At 51.5% G+C, this 24,472-nt stretch overlaps 1 protein-coding gene across 2 annotated transcripts; it reads left to right on the top strand.

Annotated features, from left to right (window-relative positions):
• Nucleotides 1–2,216: 2,216 nt before the first annotated feature.
• cbfa2t2 (CBFA2/RUNX1 partner transcriptional co-repressor 2) lies at nt 2,217–23,891 on the top strand. 2 transcript variants are annotated; one of them, XM_030375107.1, is made up of 11 exons: nt 2,217–2,828; nt 13,637–13,782; nt 13,927–14,168; nt 14,433–14,522; nt 17,111–17,292; nt 17,526–17,833; nt 19,591–19,676; nt 20,014–20,206; nt 21,313–21,381; nt 21,751–21,941; nt 22,115–23,891. In XM_030375107.1, the coding sequence occupies exons 2-11, from the start codon at nt 13,659–13,661 to the stop codon at nt 22,448–22,450; spliced, it is 1,821 nt and encodes a 606-aa protein (XP_030230967.1). In that variant the 5' UTR covers nt 2,217–2,828; nt 13,637–13,658; the 3' UTR covers nt 22,451–23,891. The 2 variants fall into 2 exon arrangements, with proteins under 2 accessions (XP_030230967.1, XP_030230966.1); XM_030375106.1 differs by having other exon boundaries at nt 13,633–13,782.
• The last annotated feature ends 581 nt before the right edge of the window (nt 23,892–24,472 follow it).

The following is a 24,472-nucleotide window of genomic DNA, read 5'->3' as shown; positions in this document are numbered from 1 at the left end:
CACACACACACACACACACACACACACACACACACACACACACACACACACACAAATACAATATTAACTAGTATATTAAGCGTACTAAATTATGTATAAATGACAGCTTTAAATACATTTTGAATTGCAAACTAGTTTTTTCAAACGTGTCAAAGGGCTATTTTACACACACTCAAACACACACAGGCCGTGTGCCATGATGTCATGCCGGCCCGACAGCTGCAGTGCTCAGAATGATATTCATACAGCATGCAACATGTTGACTCGGAGGTTATAAAGATAAGCAAGTGTACTGCACATCCTGGTTCTCGCTCTATAAAGAATCGTTTTGTGCGGATCGACATATGGTTTGCATGTGGCGGTGATTAATCAAGGCTGTATGACTTTCCTTCAGGGAAAGTCTGCTATATAATATGAAAATAATTGAAGACGTCTGTGTTTATCAGCCAAAATCCCCCCCCCCCCCAAAAAATTATTCTCCAACAATCTGGTACTTTGGCCTAATAAAAAGAAAAAGTGAAATACTGCAGTAGTCCTAGTAGTAGGTGGTGCATTCGTGGTGTCATGAGTACAACACTCTGGGAAGAGATTAGGGTTGGCCCTCTAACGCAGAGTGATTCGGCAGAACATGAATGTCTGCCATCTGCCCGTTCATTACACCTGGCCATGAATTCAACATGGCCGTCTGCTATTGACTAACAGTGGCACGAGCTGCAATCTGCAGCAGCCGGCAGGCTGTGTGCTACAGTAGCATCTGTGGAGCATGGTTGCAAAGGCTCCTGCTGAGTTTCTCTCGCTCTGCCTCTCTCTCTCTCTCTCTCTTCTCTCTCTTTTCTCTCTTGGCCTCTCTGTCTCTCTGCCACAGCCACCTGGTCCTGACTCTGAGCCGGCTGGCCTACCAGATGTACCCTGAATAGAGTGGGTAGAGGAAGGGATAGGAACTATAGGTTGTGCCTGTTAAGTTACAGTGCAGACTGCTTCATCCAGCACCAGAGTTATATTCTGCAGTGGCGTAGCTTAGCATTCCCCTCCGTTTTACATGGATCTGATATGTTGGAAGCGTGGCCATTGGGTTTTCAGCTGTTCGTTCTTCGAAGGTTGAACATTTTCACCACTTTTCACTGCTGTTGAGTCTATTTTTTTGTTTTACATGGCAAGACCTCCAAACATGTCGTTGTCAAAAGTGCCGCATTTTATCGTTTGTCTCTCCTCTCAAAGAACGTGTGAATCCCAATCATGTTCCTAATGCTTCGTGGATGATACATAACCACCTTATTAAACAGTTCAATTTCTCATTGACCCCTGGCCCCCGAATAAATGGAGAAGCACGTGCATGCGCACCCACACACTCTCGCTGAAACTCTCATATCCTCTCCACAGCTCTGAGAAGAAGTAGAACGATGGAGGAAATAATAGCCTGCTGCCAATAAAGACTGTGCATGCTGCCCAGTGTTCATTATCTTAACCTCTATTGTCCCCCCAACACCACTTATGTGTGAATGTGTTTGGGAGAGAGAGGGAGAAAGAGAGAGGGAGAGAGAAAGGGAGAGAAAGCGAGGGAAGGGAGACCGAAAGGCTCGGCATAAATCAGCTGGCGATTTAAGTTTAACTTAGCGAGGACCAAGCGGCAGGCAGACGAGGACAGAGACGCTGCTCATTCATGCCCCCTAAGTACCCCCCCCCCCACCCCCCTCTCGGCCCCCCCATACCCCATGGATCGCTTGGCAGGGCAGCCTTGAGCGAGGCGCATTAAGCAGGCCCAGACAATGGAGATTAAATAATAAAAGGCCCTGGAGGAACGGAGGTGTGCGTGTGGTTGCGGAGCGGCGTTAGATAAAACATTCTATGGAGGACTTCCACGCTCTTCTCAATGGATCCATAGGTAGGGGGTGACGCAGCATCCCCGGCCCTCGGCCCTCCCCGTTACCCCCCCCCCCCCCCCCACACCCTTGTCTCTCCTTTGGCATGACTTCTTGTTTAGCCTTTAGGTGCCAAAGCAATTAGTTATGTTAATTGCAGGGTCCATTGCCGATGAATGCAGCAGCTTGAATAGAGCCAGTCTGCAGTGGATGATTGGCTCGGCTCCATGGTTGAGAGAGGGGGGGGGGGGGGGAGGGAGGGGGGGAGTGGAGGTGTGGCCTGTGTGCGTGATGTCACCGGAGTTTGGCCAACCCCATTCGGAACAGAAGAGTAGAGTGTGTGGGAAAACGGGGGTGGAGCCTCGGCAGTGAGAGAGCGAAGAAAGACGATTAGACTCTCAAAGCCTGAGCATACAAGCGAACGAAAGGACACAGGTCGTGTGTGTCTGTGATTGAGAGAGAGAAACAAACCGACGCCAAAGGGAAACCTCGGAGAGAAACGCAGCAAGAGAGCATTGATAACAAGGAGACAGGAGCTCACATTCAAGAGGGAGAAGAAGAAAAATAAGAAGAAGCAGCTACCGGAGGAAAAAGACTGATTGAGCTATACGGACAGCAGGAGAGAGCGAGACAGAGCGAGAGTGGGAGTATCTCTGTATGTGTAGTGTAGTGCTGCGCTGGCCAGCTCTGGATATCTCCCATCTCCATCTGGGTGCCATCTGTGTCTCTGACTCCGGCCCCCACCACCACCACCCACCCTCTCCCCCTCCTCGCTGCGGTGGAGCGTTCACATATGTGGGAACGCAAACACATGCATGACACATGAAGCCGTGGAGCGAAAAGCAGAGAGCGAGAGAAGGAAAGGAAGCGATAAGAAAGTAAACTGACAGAAAACGCCGCTGGAGCCGCCATCACGGTTCACTTTTTATCCCGTTTCAACATTGAAGACTGGACTCTATCAGAGAGGAGGTAAGAAAAAAGAGATACACATGTGTTTGTGTTGCTATAGCCATGAAATTGTGTGTGTGTGTGTGTGTGTGTGTGTGTGTGCCTTCCCTGCTCCTATTCTCCATCACCCCCCACCCCCTACCCCCTGCTTTTCCCAAACACTACGATAAGAAAATCACATTCAAAAACCACATTTAACAGTTCCTCAGCGTGTCCCCTTTTAACCCTTTAACAGACAGCAGAGTCCCAATCTCTGCCGAGAATCATCTTCTCTCGTTCCATCTTCTGTGTGGAATAGCTGTGTGTGTGCGTTTTGTGTGTCCTCAATTCCACTGGTGCATCGGTGTCGTGTGTGGAGTACACAGTATGTTCGCAAAGTCTTTTAAATGTGACTTTGTAAACGTGAGCTCAACTTCCCAGTGCGGAGCTCTGCTGTGCAGATGGCGCTTCATCCTGTTTAGTTTTTTTCCTCCCTGCTTTTATCCCCTCATCTCCTCATCCCCGTCTGCTGAGGTTTTGCTGAAGCGAGGGAGACACTTATCCGCTAGCTCTGTTTACCAGCCCCCCCCCCCCCCCCCAAATGAAAAATCTCTACTCCTGTCCAGCCATATGGACACCATGATTATTGTTGTAGTAATCCCTTTGATTGCATCACACTGGCGCCTTGACGTCCCGCTTGCAAGTTTAGAACTCTGTGATGGTTGTGGTCAGTTCTGACAAACACAGCTTGTGATAACCACCAGAGAGAGTCTGTCTCTCGTTCTCTCGTTCTCTCGTTCTCTCTCCCTCCCTCCCTCTCTCTAGTTCTCTCTCAGCTGTCATTCTTCCTGAGCAGTGACCAGTTATTCCACGTGGCACAGGCAGGGAGAGAGAGAGAGGCTGCTAGGTGAAGGGCAGGAGCATACATATGTCCTCACTGTCGCAGACATATGGGGGGTGTATGGGTGTGGGGGGGGGGGGGGTCATGCGGCTGTGTCTGTCTTTCAAGCTGTGTCTACATGTTACACAACACTCTTGACATGGGTGTGGGAATGTGAAATCCAACTGGGAACAAGTGTCAGTGGCGTGCCACACTGTTTTGGCCTATGGATATTATGAATAGCCCTTTTTTGGATGGGCTTAGTAACACGTTAGTAACAAGTTTTTCGGCGTACAGGTCACGCCCAGTGGGTTTTTGAGATGTGGATCCCTACAAAGGCAAGGGGCCATGTTAGTGTTTTGGTAGGTAGAAAGAATAGCTGGAGGGGGAGGGAGGGTTTGAAAAGAGAGGCTGCCAGAGAGAGAGAAAGAGGGGGGGGGGGAGAGAGGGAGAGAGAGACCTGGATAGTGTCAAACCCAGCCAGGCCAGTCGTTTAGGGAGATAGGGGAGACTGACTGTCGACTGGGCAGCCTCAAACCAGAGACCTCTGCCTGCATGGCTGGACTCTGTCACACTCCTGATGGCAGGAGCCCGTAAGTGTGTGTGTGTGCGTGAACGTGTGTGTGTGTGTGTGTGTGTGTGTGTGTGTGTGTGTGTGTGTGTGTGTGTGTGTGTGTGTGTGTGTGTGTGTGTGTGTGTGTGTGTGTGTGTGTGTGCTAATGTACTAGGTAAGACTGTAACTTATTTATGCATTTGTTCGTCCTATTTGGATACACTAGGGCGTGTAATTTCCCAAAAATTGTGACGCACACGCAGACATGCATGCACAAACGTACACACATGCACACGCACTCAGCGGGAGTTGTGCAGCTGTCTCAGGGGTTGGGTGCAGGAAGCACTCTATTAGTTCCAGTGGTTAGGACTGTGATATCTGGCCCCCGGGGGCTCTTTCATTGTGTGTGAGTGTGTGCGTGAGTGTGTGTCTCAATACGAATATGATTGCTGCTTCTATGCAGAGCTACAGCTGTATCTACCCATTGGTAGACCCACACCCTCTCTGCCGATCATTTCTTTCGCTCAAAGAAAAATCCCCAGGAAGGTGTATATTTGTCAATGTGCATTTAACCACCTGCGGTCCCTCCCCCCCATTGGCTCCACTCAGATATTGTATGGGAGTAGACCACCCCCCTCCCCGCTCACCCACACACTCGCACTCTTGTGCTAAGTGCCTCAGTCAGAGGTCTACTGCAGCGGTCGAGTGACCCCGCGTTGGCCCGAGAGCAATGCTCAGTGACCCCTCACCCAGTGTGGTCCCAGCGGAGACGGGTAGCTGTGAGATAAAGCACTTTTATGTCTTCTTCACGGAGGAACAAGGCATTATGGTGACGGCCACCAGCGAAGTTCATGGGAAAAGATCTGTAGATGTTCTCCCTTTCTGGCAGTCGATTGTGTAAGTAACTTATCAAAGCTTTACAGCCAGCAATGGCGGTGGTAAGGGAGATGGCTACTACAGGTGTGGCCATCTTCTCCCTCGGACACGGTTAGATGTGCTTAATAAGCGGCATGGTAGGATACAATAATAATGAACATCAATTATCAAAACGCATCATAGCCTCCAAAGCTGTGGGATTGCATACTTCAATCAGTGGAGGGGGAATATGCTACTTCAGCATCCTCTATCTTTTTTTTCAAATTTCTTGACACACACACACACACACACACACACACACACACACACACACACACACACACACACACACACACACACACACACACACACACACACACACACACACACACAGCCCTTATCTGATAGCGCACATGCATAAGGTACACTTATCCCCCGCGGCCGTCCCACTCATCCCATCCATTGTTCTGCTCACAGCTGGCCTCTTTGTTTTACTTATCGCTTGCTCTCAGCCACACTGCGGCTCGGAGCCTGCGTTCTGCTGAGCCAGGCCCGCCCACAGCACTCCTTCACCCCACTGCTCTGCTCCTGTACCTAAGGCTCAGCTGGCTCTCATCTGTTGCTCCATCAAACAACAAAACCCTGCAGCGTTATTTTATGTTGGTTGTTTGAGTGTTTTTTTCGCTGTTTTTTTTTTTTTTCATGACCAAAGCAGAAATGCAGGCTACTTGTTTGCGCCGTTGCTTGCACCGAGTCCCAAACCACTTCAAACGACTCCTAACTGAAACTACTCATTCAGAGCGCTAGCTCAATCCAGCGTTGGAACGGTTTATCAGAGCACTCCTTAATAGGTTGTGAAATCTGCAAATGTCCTGAAGGAGCACAAGTGGGCCTCAAGCTGTTTAGAAATTGAGCTCTCTACACCTTGAGCCAAATCAGAGGGGAGTTACCATTTGTGAGCTATTGTTTCTACGACATCACGTACAGCATTGTGTCATTGTGAAGCATTCGTTTTTGTTTGTTTACCGTGGCATATCGCCGTTACTTTAACACGAATAGAGTCCTTCACAGTGTCCCTTAGCAAGGCAATGGAGACATCAGGTTCCAAATACCTATTTTTCAGGGCCTATTTTAGTTAGTGTTAGTGTTGCTGCTATTAGGGCTATTTCCACCTGGACTGAAACGCTCCACTGTTCCCCTCCACTTCCTCTTTTCTGGAGCCTGAATTTCGTTTTTATGGACTACTGTAACTCACAGGCCTCAGTGCGTCTATGTGTATGGCGGTCACGCCCCCGTGCGTCTTTGCGTGACAGGTTAAGTTGGATGCAATGGGGTTTGTAACATAGGAGCCACACAGTCTGAGGCCTTCAGACAAACTCTCACCCCCGCTGGTTCATTAGTCCCACTCACGTCAGGGGAGCTCCATGTATGTTCTACGGTTACTCCCTCCACCCCATCCCCCATCCAGATGTGGACAACACAATGGAGGACCGAAAAACAAGCAGCAGAGCTTACTGTTATCACGGTATTACAGCCAGCTTCGGTTGCGGGTGGTTGGACGAGACGCTGGAGCGGCCGGGGCTTGGAAGTGATTGATGGGGCAGGATAACCAATTAGCCACGGAGAGGTGGGAAACCTCTGTAACCTGATAGGCAGAAAATGTCTCGGTGCCGGGGCTAGGAGCAGGGGCGCTGCTGGCCTGAGCGTGTGTTGTGTCGAGGCGACGTGCCATAGCGCGGTAGGGTTGAATTAATGATGACGGGTGAACTCTGTGTGTCGGTCCGTGTTCGCTGTTGTTAGTTGTGTTGTGCCCTGAGTTGAGCACCCCCCCCCCCCCCCGGGCAAAGCAGTTTCACAGGTGTAGGCTGCCGCTGTCCTCACCTGATGACTGAACGAACACCTGGTGAAATGGGGTCAAAGCACAGACACAGTCAGTCACACACGCATACACATCTGTCTTTCAAACAGCTGCGGCAAACTGGACGATTTGTGTGCGAGTGTGTGTGTGTGTGTGTGTGTGCGTGCACTCTTCCCTGTAACATCTGTTCTAAAGTAATGAGTCAGATGTGCAGTGCAGTCCCAGGGTATTAAAGATGTTTTCTGCAGAGATGGACAACAGCAGGAGCCGCGTTCTAATCCTCAGCTGACTCTGCTCCAGGGTTTCCCCCTCTGTAAACTCCTCTGAGCTGTGACCTCTGCTGCCCGTACTGTCAACCCCGCGCTCAAAAGGACCCCTTTGTCAGTGCCTTTCTGACCATCTCTTTCCCTCTCTCTCGCTCCTGCACTCTCCACTCTCTTGCGATCTCTTTCTTTCTCTCTTGCTTGCTTGGTTTATTGCTCTGCTCTCTCTCTCTCTCTCCCTCTCTCGCTCTTGCCCTCGCTCACTCTCTCTCAGTAAGTAGAATTCCATTTCTTGGTCTGTTTTTCACCATGTGGCGGGACAAGGGGATCTGCTCTAGTCGTTATGTTGCTGAGTGACAAGGTTATTGCAGGGTGAGCCCAAGCTGTCTGCATGGCGTCAGAGGGACCGAGCGTCTCGCTCTCTCTATATATTTATAATATATTTTCTCCTATTCCTTCTATCTCCAGCTCACTGAACCACAGTGCGGTGGCCTCAGCAGCACATCGTTTCCATTTCCAAACACAGAAATTACGTTTCTCTCGGTCGCGCGCTGTTAGACCGCTCGTCTCTTGTCCTTCTTCATTTTCCGTCTGTACGTCTGACGGTTTGCTGTCGTTCAGGCGGCGCTCTTCTCCCGTGACCTATTCCACACACACACACACACACACACACACACACACACACACACACACACACACACACACACACACACACACACACACACACACACACACACACACACACACACACACACACTCTCTGTACAGATTCCCTTGCAGAGTGTTGTGCTTGGGTCAGGTCCAGCTATGTGTTCTGCGGGGCTGTGAGGCGATGATGGAAGCCAAGACAAACAACCCGCCCTTGACTTTAGACAGCTAGAGGTTTGTCTTTCTGATGAAACTATTTTTTCTCCTTGTTTTTCCCCCCTCTCGCCCTCCCTGGCGGGGGCCTCCCTTTGCACTCCTGGCGCCACCAATTTGCAGACCAATTTGTCATCTCGTGCACTTTTCCCGTCTCGTGATTTGGACTAGGCATGGGAGCTGTTGACGTCACGTGGATGGCAGACGATGAGGAATAAAAGACCGCAGAAAGAACCTGCACGGATAAAAAACAAAACCAACATGTGCGTGTTCAAATTGCCAGACTCAATTTTGGCCAATGCAGCCAAATCTCGATTAAGCATAAATCATGATGGAACACTTAGTGGAGGTTAAGTGTCTCAGTGGTCTCATAATGGGTCATGGTGCTGAATGGACGGCGGAGAAGACCCCCTGCCGCACACCATCAAATAGACATGCAGCAGCATATGAGCGTATAAGTGTTGGCTGCTGAGAGGGACAGGTCCTTTAGGCCTCATGGGGTTGGAACTAGTCTATGGAACTAGTGAAGGACTACACCCACCAAGGCACCGCCTCTATCTGCCTGCAACCATTTAAGGGGAACAACATATTCATAAGCAAAACAAGCGTGGAAGCATACACAAAAAGTGTGTGTGTGTGTGTGTGTGTGTGTGTGTGTGTGTGTGTGTGTGTGTGTGTGTGTGTGTGTGTGTGTGTGTGTGTGTGTGTGTGTGTGTGTGTGTGTGCGCAGAACAGATGTGGACTGTATTGTGGTGGTGCGTGTGGATGGACGTGGGACCAGGTGCTGCCTTTGTCTGCACGGCCTTTAAGGCCACTTGCAACCCCCCCCCCCCCACCCCCCTCCCTCTTGCATTCAGTCCTCCTCTCCCCTCCTCCCTCTTCACCCTGTCCTCCTCTCTCTTCGCCTGGCCTTGGAAGGAAGGCTGTGTGTGTTTGTGTGTGTGAGGGCCATGGCTTGGTGAGGGGGAGGAGATATCGGCCCCTTCTGTCCCTCTCTCGCTCTCTCCCTCCTCCCTCCTCCCCCGGCCCCCTCACAGGTGACTGTTGGAGGTCCCAGCTGGCCGGCTCTTGGCCGATTAGATCCATATGGTCTAGGAGAGAGCGGGGGGAGGGGGGTTGTGGTGGGAGAGGCAGGGGGAGTGAACAGCGAGAGACATGGGGAGGGAGAGAAAGGAGCTCATCTATTTGCATGCGTCCTGCCATGGCCCACAGTTGTACTGATTTTAGCCCTAAAATCTTTCGAGTCTTACCCAAGCCTTTGAGAACGCCAATGGTGGAAAAGCTGTCTTATACACAATATACTTCAAAAAAGTATATATTTTTCTTTAATAAATTCAATGAAATTAACCTATAAAAATATGTATTCTTTTTTTTAATACATTAATAAGCCTTGAAGATGATAATCTTACGAACAGGCTTTTTCTTTTATACAAATAGTCTCAAACCATGCAAAATAAACTGCCAAGGCAGATTACATTGGCAGGGGGCTCAAAATTAGGGATTTAATTTACTATCTTAATATGAACGGTAGGCAAGCACGGTTAAGTGACTCTCTGGCAAGTCTTAACTTGACATATAGGCCGGCTGCTATCCGGGATCTGTGTGTGTGTGTGTGTGTGTGTGTGTGTGTGTGTGTGTGTGTGTGTGTGTGTGTGTGTGTGTGTGTGTGTGTGTGTGTGTGTGTGTGTGTGTGTGTGTGTGTGTGTGTGTGTGTGTGTTCTGGGTCGACAGTTACTGCTCACACCAGTGCCTGTCTTGGAGCTATCAGTGAGTCAGGCCTGTGTCATCTCTCTTCTCACCTCATCAGCAACGACAGGAAGGAGATAACAGAATACTGATGGAAGCTGTGAGGTCTCCTCATGTGTACCAACACGCACCACACACACATAATATGTTTATACAGAACCAATCATTCCTTCTGCTTCTTCTGAACTTTAGAAGAAAAACAAGGGTTTCCCTTGCATTACTAATCATGTCCGATCCTTGTGGTGACTATCGTGTGAGGTATGAAATGTAAATAAACGTTCAATTCAATTTTAGTTTCTTGTTTTCCCACTCTCACTTGCAATCCTTAGCTGTAAAATATGGGCAATGAAGTATAATAAGAAAATATAAGCTAACATTGACACATCTTATAACCATGTGTTATAATTATGTTAATTATAGGAAAATTGAACTTGCGCTATAAACACCAAACATAAAATGACACATTAAAATAATTTTAGTTGATATGGCTCTCACTTATTCTCCACTGTATTTTTATGGATGGTAACAATTGTATCCAAACCCCTTGTTGTTTTAATTTAACCACTTCCTCGTAAAAGGCAAATTCCCTGTGCTTCACGCGTTGCCCGGCCAGCATGGACTTGGTCTTCAGTCTGCTTACGTGTGGAGGTGGCCTGGAGGTTGTTTTCTTTCTAGTGCACACACAGCCTTTGTTCCATTAGGGAGATGGTGACAGGTGGCATTTAGCGCGGACAAACATCTTACATCCTCCTCTAAGCCAATATTCACCTGGGTTAACATCAGAGAGTGTGTGTGTGTGTGTGTGTGTGTGTGTGTGTGTGTGTGTGTGTGTGTGTGTGTGTGTGTGTGTGTGTGTGTGTGTGTGTGTGTGTGTGTGTGTGTGTGTGTGTGTGTGTTCTCTGGTTGCCTTGCCAGCTGCTTCTGCTGTGAGTATATCGAGGGGTCTCAGGTGTCTATAGATGAAGTCATCCAGCTATCGTGCGCCATCAAATTGACAAGCAGAGGCAAATCTCTCTGGGTCACACACACACACCTGATGTCGCTTGCATCAATGCACGGCATTGCTGTTTACATCCTAAAACGGCTAAAGACATATCTCAAGATTTCGTGGACACAGCTGCAACCTAATTTTTCTATTGCCCACGTAGATGGCATGCAGGATAGGACCACATGTGCAGCAACAACGGCACCCCAATGTAATGCAGATTTAGTCATGCTTACCGTATTCTAGTAGTTGCTTTGCAAAATACATTTTCATTCATGAGCGATGCTCACCTAACTGGCCTTTATTGTGGACATGGCATTGAATCACATAATTAATAGGTTACGGTTTGGGTCAGTGTGTTGTTTAGACCGCGTGGTTATAATGCTAGCCACACTATTATGTTTCTTCATATTATTCTTCCTCCTTATTTTCCGTAATGATCTACTCCTACTGTTTTTGAGTGATAACTCTCCAAGGTCACGTTCTACCAAACTGTGCGCACGCTTCGCTCATCCGTGCTCATGGATTTACTCTTTATTATCTTTGGTCATGTGACCCCTGGGGCGCTGTGTACGAAAGGCAATAAGTCAGAATTGCCAAAGTTTGTACATGTATAGAAACAAAAGTAAAGTGCCTCTTTTCGAGTTATTATTCATATTATCCTTCACATTATTATTCTTATTACATTGAGCCACTGTTGATTCTCAGGCCATATGCCCTATGTTGATTCTGTTATTGAGATGTCATTCTAATTTCCTGGCGGTGTGTATGCGGTGTGTGTGTTTGTGTGTCTGCTGAAGGCTGCAGGCTTCCCGCAGCGGGGGGGGTGGGTGTGTGTGTGTGTGTGTGTGTGTGTGTGTGTGTGTGTGTGTGTGTGTGTGTGTGTGTGTGTGTGTGTGTGTGTGTGTGTGTGTGTGTGTGTGTGTGTGTGTGTGTGTGGGTCCCTCCTTCCTGCCCCCTGTGTTGGAGAACAGGTGGAGTGTTGGCAGTCAGGCTGTAGGGCTTAAAAAGCGGCACATGGGGAACGAGTTTCTAGAGGACTGTGAAATGGAGTAGAAAGTAAAGACTGTACAATGTGTTACAGATAGAAAACATGGACAACTGTGATGGCCCATTGGTGTAGTAGTCCTATACATATTGTAGCAGGCCTATTCATATTTTGAGTGGGCCTATGCATATTGGATTAGGCCTATACTAAATTGGGTGGCTGCATGAAAGAGCACCCAAATTGGGTTTTATTTACAGCCTTGCATTCCACTGGCTGGAGGATAGAATGACGCAAGCATAGCATAGTAAACAAATGATGACATAGTTCAGTAATGCACTAGAGGTTTCATTGCACTGCTGTTCCCTATACGGCCCAAAAATAGTAATCTGACGTTATCTGACATCAGTCCTAAAATTAGTTTTTAGTTTCCGCGTCGCTGTCTTCACAAATCCAAACCGCACACCCCGTGACGAGTCAAACACGGCTGATTTACCCCCTGTTCTTGGAAGAATGCATCAACCTCAAAACCAGGTTTGAGTAAATATAGACGCGCTAAGAGCCCGTGAAGTGGTTCGTGTTCAGCAGCGTAGCCGTCTTGAGTGTCAGATGCATTGTCAGTTGATAGCCAACCGTAAGCTCCCTCCCCCCCCCCCCCCCCCCCCCCCTACCAGCTTCTACCCCAAAGCCCCTATAGCTTGACCGCACTCAGTTCATAGAAGCGAAAATACTTTAGGGCACTGTCACCCAAATCGTAAAGCCCTGAAACCGAGGCAAAGCACTCTGCTGACCCATGACCCCCGGAGACCTTAGCTGTCTATTAATCGTCTTTCTTAAAGCAGTTAGAGGTGTCTGATCCACTCTAAAAGGAGACCGGGGGGGGGGCATCCCCGACACACACAAAGACATCTTCTGATCCTCCGGTCCCGTCCGTCCCCCGTCCTCCGGCCCCCCTACCGCCAGTGCTCTCCCCCGGCCCTCTTATCTGGTGGTCCCATTCAACGCTACATTGAGTATGCGTTTAACATTCAAAAGCGTTGGCGATCTTGTTAGCAAAGCGTGAAAATGGCTCCATGCCTTTCCTTCTTTCTTCAGCCCCCCCCCCCCCCCCCCCCCCACCCCCCCAGCCCAAGCCCACCCCCAACCGCCACTCCCACTTCTTTAAGGGGTACCGCAACGAGGGGGAGGGGGGCATTCTTCTACACAATGGCCTTCTTCAGCACTTCTTCTGTTATGGATCTGAATAGTTGCGAGCGAAAGGCCTAAAGCCCGCGACATCTGGTTCTTTTATGGGAGGGGATGCGGCGGTGGCAGGAGGGGGGTGGGTGGTCAGCTTGGGGGTACGTCTTGGGTCCGGGGATGGCTGCAGGGGGCTGACTTGTTCTGCTCATTGCCTTCTGCAACAAAAGCTGTAGAAGTGAAGTTTATGCGTTGATGGAAACGATTGACGTGCAGAGGGAGAGTTGGGCCGGCCCTTTCTGAAGTCGTCTTTCTTCCCTTTACTCACCGGCCCCTTTCTCCCAGACCCATCTGCTGATCTCCGTCACTGGGTGTTGTTGAAACTGTGGACCAGGGGTGGCCAACTCTCCCCCTGTTTCCTTATCATGGACAGTGCTTCATTCACAATATGAACAGAAAACAAACGTTATGTAAAGAATACAAACTTGTATAATTGATGTATGTGTGCATTTGTTTATTGACGTCGTAGGGGTCAACATGCTATGACATTCGACACCTCTACTGTGGCGGGCCTGCATTAGCTCTCGACCCGGTGTTGTTGACCCAGCGTTGACCTCTGTCCTTCTCTCTCCCCCCTCCCCCCTCCCCCTCCCCCCCCCCTTGGCCCCCTTTCCTACCCAGACAGTAGAGAGAAGAAGAGCCCTGCCATGCCCGGTTCTCCTGTGGATGTTAAGACTCATTCCAGATCAGCCCATAGCAGCTCCACCATGCCTCCCCTGCCCTCCGTCAACCCCAGCGGCCCCCGCCCGGCCGCCTTCTCCACCACAGCATGTAAGTCCTCTTGTCCTCCTCTCAAACCCCCCCCCCCCCTCGGCCCCTCTGAGGAGAGCCCTGGCTGAATCTTGTACCGCCCGCACGTTTGCTCCGAAGCTACTGCTGGATGACACTTTGCCCCCTCCCCCTCCGCCTCCCCAGTAACCAACGGCAACCACCATTCGCCGCCCACGCTGAACGCGGTGCCGTCGCCGCCCCAGCGCTACAGCAACGGGCCCTCGTCGTCCTCGTCCTCCTCGCTGGCCAATCAGCAGCTGCCGGCCACCTGTGGGGCGCGTCAGCTCAGCAAGCTGAAGCGCTTCCTGACCACCCTGCAGCAGTTTGGCAACGACATCTCGCCCGAGATCGGGGAGAGCGTCCGCAACCTGGTGCTAGCTCTGGTGGTACGTACCCCCCCACCCCTCAACCCTCTGGATAGTCCCTCCATCGCCACACGCCTGTCTGTCTGACTACACTTTGTTTTGTGTGGCGTTCATGGTTTTGATTCAATCCACATTGCTAATACACTCGTATATGGAGACGTTTTCTGGGTATTTGATTTGTATTTTACTACTGTTCTGTATCTACTGCTGTGGAACCCACATTTCCTATCCGGGGATGAATACAGCATTATCCTACCTTATCCTCTCTCTTCGTCTCTCTCACAGAACTCAACGGTTACCATCGAGGAGTTCCACTCGCGGCTGCAGGAGGCCACCAACTTCCCACTGCGCCCCTTTGTCATTCCCTTCCTCAAGGTGAATGTCTGCTATGTGTTTCTGTCTGCCGTGCCCACCTTTTATATCACAACCGTGTGCACAGATGGTTCAGAAGCATCGTAATTCTATGCAAGGACGTGCTTTCCAATACGAGTTGAAAGGAGAGCCATAATGTAACCGTCCATCTCCCCCTTTATCCAGTGTCGGGCTTTGACTGACACTGTGTACTGTTGTGATCCAGGCAGCAGTCGTTGATCACTTTATTATTAGGTTTCCTTCATACCCGTCAGCGCGCGCCACTCCGGGCGTTATATAATTGATGTCGGGTGGGGGTTTCCAGATTCAATAAACGCTTCCCAGCAGTTCAAAGGCGCCGATCGAGTATTGTGTGTGTTGACTTAACAAGCAACAGGCAAGTGCAAGTTTAACAGCCCCCCCCCCCCAACCCCGCCCTCGGTGAGCCAAGGGAGTCTGCAAGAGTCTACTTTTTAAGAGCTCCCCCAAGAAAGGCAGCACATAAATTAGCGATTTCGGAGAGCGCTCGGCTGTTTCTTCAGCCGGTTCAAATCTGTTTCTTTTCCACGCTTACCTCTCAGTCACCTCTGCAGCCCCCCCCCTCCCCCCCTCCCTCCCTCCCTCCCACCCCCCGTCTGTCTGTCTGTATGTCAGCGAGTGTTGAGACAACTAACCTCTGTGCCTCTCCTCCTTTGGCTAATTTATGATGGGAGGCAGAGGAGACGGGAGAGAAGGGACCACTAGTTAATCCACTACTTTAAGAGTAGTCCTTCCCAAGAGAAGAAAAAGAGAGAGGGAGAGGGAGAGATGGAGTCGAATATGAAGGGGGGCGGGGGGGGTGTGTGTGTGTGTGTGTGTGTGTGTGTGTATGTGTGTGAGCGAAACACACAGATGGTGTAAAAGGAAAAGAAAAAAGGGAGAAATGTGTGAGGGGAAATAGACAGATGGGCCAATATAGAGTCTGGGAGAGAGGGAGAAAAAAACAGAGGGAGAGAGAAAGAGTAGAGTCTCGGAAGTGCAGAACATGCCTATAAAGTGTTCCCTTTCCTTCCCTCTTTTATGGGTGCCACATGGATCTCTGTCCTGTTCCGAGAGGGGGGGGGGGGGGGGGGGGGGGGGGGTAAAGAAAAAAAGCGAGCATTCAGCTGCCAAGGCGCCGCCAATCTACTCTCAACCCAAGAAAAATCCCTGCGCCGAACTGACACACAACACATGTGTCTCAGCAAGCTGGGGCCTCAGGCCAAGCCTCAGACGAGAAAAAGAGAAAGAGCGAGAGCAAACAGAACGAGAGAGGCCTGGGAGATGGGTGAGAGGTCAGGCGACTGGCGTGAGATCGGAGCACAGGGATCACATCGGAGAGTCACTCTCCCACAGTCTGTCCCCCAATAGGGAGAAGGAGAGAGAGACTTAAGGGAACTGTGGGGACAAAGACGGGGGAGACGCGGAGCACGCGGGGTCCCGATCAGACTTTTATCATCAAAGGATCCGCGTTTCTTTACGAGTGAAAGGAGCTCCGTGGAGCTTAGCATGTCTCGGTGGAGGGTGGTGGTGGGGGTTTAACAGTTAGGAAAATGTATGGTTATTTATTTAGTGTAGGCGGGGAGTAAGAGTGGGAGTAAGGGCGGGCGAGGGGGGGGGGGGGGGGGAGGAGGAGGAAGTGGTATAATTACAAACATGCCGGAGTCTGGTCCTTATTTAGGGAACACAGACAACCAGATAGAGAGATACAGAGGACGGAGACAAGCTCAGAGAAGCATGAAGACAGGAAAGAACCCTAGAAAAAGGCAGGCGGGGAGAGACGGCGAGGGAGAGACAGCGAGTCTGAGTTATTCGGTATCGTGTTTCATTCGGCCCCTGCACCGGCCCCCCTGGTCCCTGTGAAACCTCCCCTCTGGGAGCGAGTTATGAATTAGGACCTCGTGTTGTTGTTGTGATCCAGCCCCAACGCTCCCTCCGACGGTGGTCATTTGGGAGCCACAACTGGCCAATGCCCGCCCCCTGGCCTCACACCCAGACACGGCGTGGTGCCGGAGACCCTGAAGGAGTCATTCCCGCCACCACCCCTCATCCCTCCCTCCTCTGGCAGCCAGGCGCCTTCCAGATCTGGACTCTGTCTCTAAAGCTGTGCGTCTCCCCCCCCCCCCCCTTACCCCTTACTCCCTCGGTCCATGGTCTGCTGTATGTCTGGCCGGGACATATCTGATTCACGGGCTTGTACCTCCTCCTCCTCCCCATGGGTGCTGCCTTAATGGACCCTCACACCCTTTCCCATTACGCCCACTTCAACTTATCACCCAGATCTAACCGATCCCAAATCCCCCGGTGGCCCTCCGTGACAAGCAATGACTGCAAATGTGGGTCGCACACTTGGTATTCCAAACGGTGTTCAAGGGAAGTGCACAACAAGAACACTGTGATTGGACGGGCCACGGGCGCATGTATCAACAACGTCGTGTACACCGCGACGACGTGGACACAAACAAACCACCTGCATGGAACCAACGCTGCCCTTCATCCCCGACCGATGAGGGCCGGGACCACGGCCTAGTTCTAACACCAGGGCTTCTGTCTCCCCTCTCCCCCCCCCCCCCCCCCCCCCCCCTCCCCCCTAGGCCAACCTGCCCCTGCTGCAGAGGGAGCTGCTCCACTGCGCCCGGGCGGCCAAGCAGACCCCGGCCCAGTACCTGTCCCAGCACGAGCACCTGCTGCTCAGCACCACGCTGGCCTCCCCGCCCGACTCCTCCGAGCTGCTCATGGAGCCCGGGGACTCGGCCAAGAGACACAGCCCCGGCAGGTGAGGGCCCGGCCAGACAGAGAGAGGGAATACATCGGTTTACTTATGTGTGCTCCACGCTGTAAGACCTCGTGTACTGTGGAGGAGTATAAGGACGGGCTGGCTCTGGGGCTGTTGTTGTGATGTGGTTAGATGTATGGGGTGTGGTGCTTATGTGCTGCTGTCTTATCAGCGTCTCCATCGCTTAACCAACCCCCCGGCTCTCCCCCCCCCTCCCCCCCCCCCCCCCGCAGGGTGAAGGAGAACGGCTTCCACGAGCGCCCGCCCACGTCGCTGGAGCCCGCCGCCAAGCGCATCTGCACCATCAGCCCGGCGCCGCGCCACAGCCCCGCCCACCCCCACCCCCCGCACGCCCCTCTGCCCATGGGCAGCGCCAGCGCCGCCGCCGCCGCTGCCCCGGGCGCGGGCCAGCTCCACCCCACCCCCCCGCCGTTGCAGCACTACGCCCTGGACGACATCGCCACGCCCCACCTGCTGCACCGCGAACACAGCCAGCGCATGCTGGAGCTGAGAGAGCTCAAGGACCGGCCCCGCCTGCCTGGTGAGGGACACACACACACACACACACACACACACACACACACACACACACACACACACACACACACACACACACACACACACACACACACACACACACACACACACACACACACACACACACACACTTACAATCGAAAATAAATGCATGCCGACACCAGGGGCCTGTACGGGATGATCGATTTTTGTGTGAGCGTAACGGGTGGTCTGTGTGGGGCGTTTGCAAGTGAGTGACAGCACGGTGGGTTGCATGTGTATAAACACACTGAGGCTGTCCAGACTGGGAGACGAGGAGGAGGAGGGGGGGGGGGGGGGAGGGGGGGAGGCGATGCTGGTGTATAGCTACGCTCCATCTGGGACTCGTCAGGACACAGTGGAAACAGCAGTAGCTCCACACACACACACACACACACACACACACACACACACACACACACACACACACACACACACCTTGATATGTTCACAGCAGTAGTGCTGTGTTTACGAGGACGACGTCTCTTGTCTGACAGCCTCCCGCCCGCCTGCCGCCACTTAACTCACACACACACACATGGAGACACACACACAAACACACACACTTTGGGCTTTGAACTGCTAAACATTGATGAGAACCAGCAGTTTGGGGTGAGGGTGGGGGGAACAGTGTGCGTGGATGTTTTAATAAGAGTGTTTATGGGTCCATTTGCATGCATGTATCTCGACATTGTTTACGACACGGTCTATTTTGGTGCGTGCGTCTCTTGCTCTCTCTATTAAACTCTTTCTCTCTCCTTCTGTCCCACTCAGACACTCTCGCTCTCCCTCGCGCGCGCGCTCTCTGAGCAGAACGTGCGTGGTAGGCGTGCTGGGCATGTGGTCTCTCGTCAGCTGTTTGGTGCCCACTTTAATGACATTGTGGTTTTCTAGTGCTTTGCAGCCACTGTGTCCTCTCAGTGGGGTGAAATAAAGGCTCAAGTGTCAGCGGAATTTTGTGTACATGGGAATATGTTACGTTGTGTGTGTGTGTGTGAAGGAGATGGCGAGAGAGGAGAGTGAGGGGGACTGTGTGTGTGTGTGTGTGTGTGTGTGTGTGTGTGTGTGTGTGTGTGTGTGTGTGTGTGTGTGTGTGTGTGTGTGTGTGTGTGTGTGTGTGTGCGTAGCGGCCCTCTGTGTGTCGGGCCGGCTGGTTGTGTTTAGGAGTGGAGCCACTCCAGTCAGTCTGAATGTCTCCCTACTGGAATGCTGGGAGCTCCACCAGGGGAGGGCCAAGGGAAAGCTGTGTTTGTGTGTGTGTGTGTGTGTGTGTGTGTGTGTGTGTGTGAGAGTGTGTTGGACAGCTGACTTCCAGATGTGCAGAGGACCTAGGCCTTGCAAGAGAGGGCTGAAAGTGTCTGCTTTGTGTCACAATACTCAGTTTCTTTTTCGCTCTTTCACACACGCACACACACACGGTTTCTGTTGTGTCTTTGGTGAGGTGAGAGAGTGCAATGGCTGAAGGTCGGCTCAGATATGATTCTCCAGATGGGAGTAGTATCACCTCGGCTCAGTCTGTGAGTCTGTGAATGTGTGTGTGTGTGTGTGTGCATGGAGCAATCAAACAAGCTTGTGCAATGACAGGACTGATGAAAGGACTATGCAATGAAAGGACTCAAATTATACATGTCGCTTGGGTTTTTCTTCTTTTTGTCACACACAAACGCACATATATATCTTTAGGAATGCTGTTCGAAGACTGCCGTATTCACGTTGGTCCTTCTCCTGTGTGTTTCTAATCAGGCACTAACGGGGCCTACCGCGAGGAGCCGGTGGACCACAGACTGACAGACAGAGAGTGGGCTGATGAGTGGAGGCATCTGGACCACGTAGGTTTACACACATTACATTATAATTATTACCTGGTTCAGTTTGACGCCAAAAGGCACATTTGAGTTTTTCTCTCAGGAGTTTAGTTCACTTGTAGGCTGCCCTACTTCCCAAAATCAACATGCCACATATTTAAATCATGATGCTGCTGATGCATTATTTAGGCCAGATTTGACTCATTTAATGTCACAGCCGACTAGACCTCAATCTGCCGTTTTGGTTAAGTTTGGTTTTTTTGAACAGTCTTTGCACCTGGGCACAGACGTGCTGTGACCCCAGCTGGGAGCAGAGGCCCTGTTATTCACGTGTACGGTGCCGTGCGCTCTGCCCCTCAAGGTGCTGAACTGCATCGTGGACATGGTGGAGAAGACGCGGCGCTCTGTGAGCGTGCTCCGGCGCTGCCAGGAGTCCGACCGCGAGGAGCTCAATTACTGGAGGAGGCGTTCCAGCGAGCAGGACGACCCGCGCAAGGGGGGCCCTGGCTCGGCGCCCTTCTCCAAGACGCACAGCCCCCACTCGGCAGACTCCGGTGGGTCCCTCCTCCTCGCTCCACTTCCTTCCCTCCTTGGCGGGTCTCTTTTTCGTTGTTCAGGGACAGGGTCAACATTCATTAACCGCAGAGACACTCTTGTGAATGTACGGTTCTATCTTGGGTTACTTTTTGGGTTTCGGTAAGGGTGTTGCAAAGAAGAATCGTACATTCTGTACGATTTTATCTCATCGCTCTGCGTTTGCAACACCCTTACCGAAACCCAAAAGTAAAGCAAGCAGAGAAGGAAGGCGAAAGTCAAAAACAAGCTCGCCCTCGCCACAAACCCATATGGGCCTCCCGAAGAAGCCAGACCGGCCGTCTCCAAACTCACTGCGCCCTCTAGTGGCCGCTTGTGTCGTCGGCAGGGCGGCGCTCAGTCGCAGGGTCGCTGCTCGGTTGCGGTTCAGTCCCATCAGTCTCTTAGGTAGCGCCCCGCTCTCTCCGTCCCCCCCACCGCCGCCCGCCCCCTCCATCCCTGCTGGTCCACTGTCACAGAGCGGCGCCAGGAACCACAAGCAGCCCAGATCGGCCACAGAAGGGGCCGTCCTGCCTTCCCGCTGGCTCGGGGGAGCCAGAGCTGGCTACGGCCACGAGCTGCCATCTGGGCGCCCAGTAGGGAAGCCGGAGCGACTCCCTGCTTCCCCGCCTGCCTGGGCTTGGAACGGGCTTGCCATGGCAGACTGGATAGTCCCCGGCTTAATGGAGGCTGGGAAGAGAACTTTTACCGAGTAGAGAGTGGGTTCTTGAGGTTCTTCAGATCTGAAAGCAGGTATAGATTGCTGCAAGAAGAAGCGACACGGGCTTGACACAGTCTTGTCCCCGGCGGTTCAGTTGTCCTCCAGGCCGCCGCCTCCAGCCCCTTGTGAACCAGGAGGTTCTGTCTGTCTGTCTGTGTGTGTCAGGGTGCGTGTCCTAGATATGCCAGCTTTGTTTGCGTAGCGTACTCACCCCGAGGCAGGGCAGGGCAGGGGGACATTACGGCCGGCCCATCTGCCCGTCTCGCTGAGAGCGGCGACTGTCATTGTGTCATCATCGCCCACTTCCCTGCAGACAGCAGTCGAGTGAGCGCCTGGCTCATCTCTTCCTCCCCTATTGTTGTGTAGATTCCCAGAGGGACATGGGGTCCCGGCCAGGCTCAGCATACGTACCGGACGAGATCTGGAGGAAGGCCGGTAAGTCTGAGCACCGTGAAACAGTTTGAACCACACAAAGTGTTCATGTCGTTTCAAGACCAAAGATTCACTTGACACCACCGCAGCAAATGACTATAAGCTCAGTGCAGACATTGTCAGTGAGTCAATTATGCCGTGCTACGCAAAGATCAATATGCATGATTTCTCCCCGGCTGCTGCCACATGACGCACTTTAATATCCCCGTGATAGCGGAAATAACCAAGCAATACAGAGGCAGCTTCATTACAAAGCACGAAGCCCAGACAATAACAGAGCTCCCCGGTAGCAATCCAAGCCCCATGCACCGGCGCGCTACAACAGACTCCCCCGCTCACATCCCCCCCCCTCTTCCTCCTCCCCCGGCGCAGAGGAGGCGGTGAACGAGGTGAAGCGCCAGGCCATGGACGAGGTGCAGAAGGCGGTGGCGGAGGCGGAGCACAAGGCCTTCGAGATGATCGCCTCGGAGCGGGCCAAGATGGAGAAGACGCTGGCCGACGCCAAGAGGAAGGCCCAGCAGGACGCCATCTCCGTCATCAACGAGCAGGAGGACTCCAGCGAGGTGAGGAGCCCCACCCGCACACCACCAGCATCCCTTTCATTTAGGACTGATCTGGCCTATGAACGTCTTTAATGAACTGATCCATTGGATCAGTTCATTCTATTAAATTGACCAGGGAGACTCCTCAATCCGCCGGTCCTGACGCTCTCCTCTCCCCCCCCCCCCCTCCCCAGTGTTGCTGGAACTGCGGCCGCAAGGCCAGCGAGACGTGCAGCGGCTGCAACGCCGCGCGCTACTGCGGCTCCTTCTGCCAGCACAAGGACTGGGAGCGCCACCACCTCATCTGCAGCCCCGGGCTCCAGGCGCAGCCCAAGCCCGCCATCCGGGCGCCCGTCGCCACGGCGGCGGCGGCGGCCCCCCTCGCCGGCCCGCTGCCCGTGGCGGGGATCAAGACCGGTGACCGAACGCCGAGTCCCGGCGGGGAGAAGGGCTCCTCCTCCATCGCCTCGCGCTCCTCCACCCCGTCCACGCCGGCCCCCCCGCCGGCGGCCGACATCAACGGACACTAGTCGAAGGGCTGGGGGGCCGAGCCGGGCTCAGCACACACTTTGACTTTTGGTTCTTAATCCCAGCCTGACTGTTTGGGGGGGGCCCCCAGGGGACACGAAGCGAACCAAAACCCTCCCGGGCTCTCTGGCAGCCGGAGGGGAGTATCTAGTGGGCGACGGCGGGACCCCGGGTCCGGTTGTCTGTCACCATGGGCGACAGAGGGCCGGGTGGTCCGCCCACAAAAGAGGAGGAGAACCCACGCTTGAATTGTACACAACATGTTGTCTTTCAATTTGAAGTGACTAAAAGCTCCAACTCCCAGATCAGGGGGGAAAAAGAGGGATTCGCATTTACCAACTGTTGTTCTCAATATATATAGATATATATATTTTTGTTTTTGTTTCTTTCATCAGAAAAAAAGGCATAGCGGAGAACATATTTAATAGGAGAGGATCTCTACACAGCAAAGTTTGTCGAAATTCTTTCACAGCTCACGATACCGAAACATGATAACTATTCCATAGGACATGACCCTACCCCCTCTGTGTATCAATGTCTCACCTTCTCCCCAGATTTCTGCGTTGTGCCGTCAGTGAATATTTGTATGATTTAAAAATGTTCAGTATCATTGTATCAGGTAGCTGGAGGTCTTTTTCGTCTTTGTCACCAAAATGTTCAGTTGTTTAAGGGTGGAGCGAAGCTGAAGCGCTTCTGATGAGGACAATGGGTCCATTCAGACTGAAGGCCGCTGCTTCGAGGAGCGCGAGCTGCTCCATCTTCTGTCCAGATACTATAGCTTTGTGTTCTTTTGTCGCCAGTGATGATCTCTGACTTTAACGCGTGGGAGGTGGACAAACTTCAGTGTCTCCTCTCTGTGGTTTCTTACGGTTGACTTACCGAACACGCCAAACGAAAAAACCAAATCCGTATTGTACCGCAAACAGACCAACGCCAGTACCGTGTAATGCTCTGGGGACAGGCGACGGGAGAGGACAGTAGAAGACGCACACTATTAACGTTGCGTTGTGAGTTACATACATATTGCGTGGGTGCTAACCGTTTGCAGCAGGTTGAGGGTCTGGCATATTGACTCTGTGCAAGGAATCTCAGGAGGTTTATGAATATGTACATACAGTATATATATATATATATAAATATATATGACTGTTCCGTTTCTTTCCTGTTGTCACCGTTATAACGTCTTGTGAAGAACCTTTGATCATAGTCTGCTGTTACCATGGAGACGTTTTTACATGTGCGTGCGTGTGTGTGTTTGTTGTACAATGTCTTTGTAAAGAATATTATGAAAGAACGCCTTTATTTTGTGAGCCGCTACTACCGCACCCTTCTCCTCCTCATTCTCTTCCTCATCTTCCTACACTCAATCTTTTGTTATCAGATGTAACTTTGTAAAGATATCTTGACATGAAGTATTAAATAAAAGATAAAAAATTAAATTAATACGATTTATTTACTTTCCTATTTCCTGCCCACATAGTCGGCATCTACAGTAAAGGAACACTCCAGATAGTTGTATTTTGGAGTTGTGATTCAGAGCACATTGGCAGGAACGAAAACGATCAATACCAGACAAAAAGATTATAGTATTTTCTATAAAAAAATGTAATGGATAGAAATACATCAAATTAGGAAAATATAATTAGATGGTTTTTAATCCACAGAAGGCTCTAGCCTGCTTTTGATTTATTCAATGATTCCAGTACTGCTGTTTATTGATCACATATGGACGATAACCACCAGCATTAGGGACCATCACAACAGCAGCAACATAACAAGAATCAGGAGTTAGCTGAGGATGGATCTTTTGAAATGGAAAACTATGATGTTTGATGTTGTGGTCTTCTTCGGGGGTCACAGGTCTGATTAAAGTTGAGGTTGTACTGATATTTCAACAAAGTCTCAGATATAAACTATTTAGTGGGTTACCATTTTTATCTTTCTAATGCCCATTCCAGGCTCAGGCTGATTCAAGGGGCCATATTGTCTGTAAGTCATTTACTGGGTTCACATGAAATATACAA

This window comes from Gadus morhua, chromosome 13 (assembly GCF_902167405.1).
Source record: "Gadus morhua chromosome 13, gadMor3.0, whole genome shotgun sequence".
Lineage (NCBI taxonomy): Eukaryota > Metazoa > Chordata > Actinopteri > Gadiformes > Gadidae > Gadus > Gadus morhua.
Note: the sequence above shows the minus strand (reverse complement) of the source record. Positions and strands in the feature narration are given on the sequence as shown.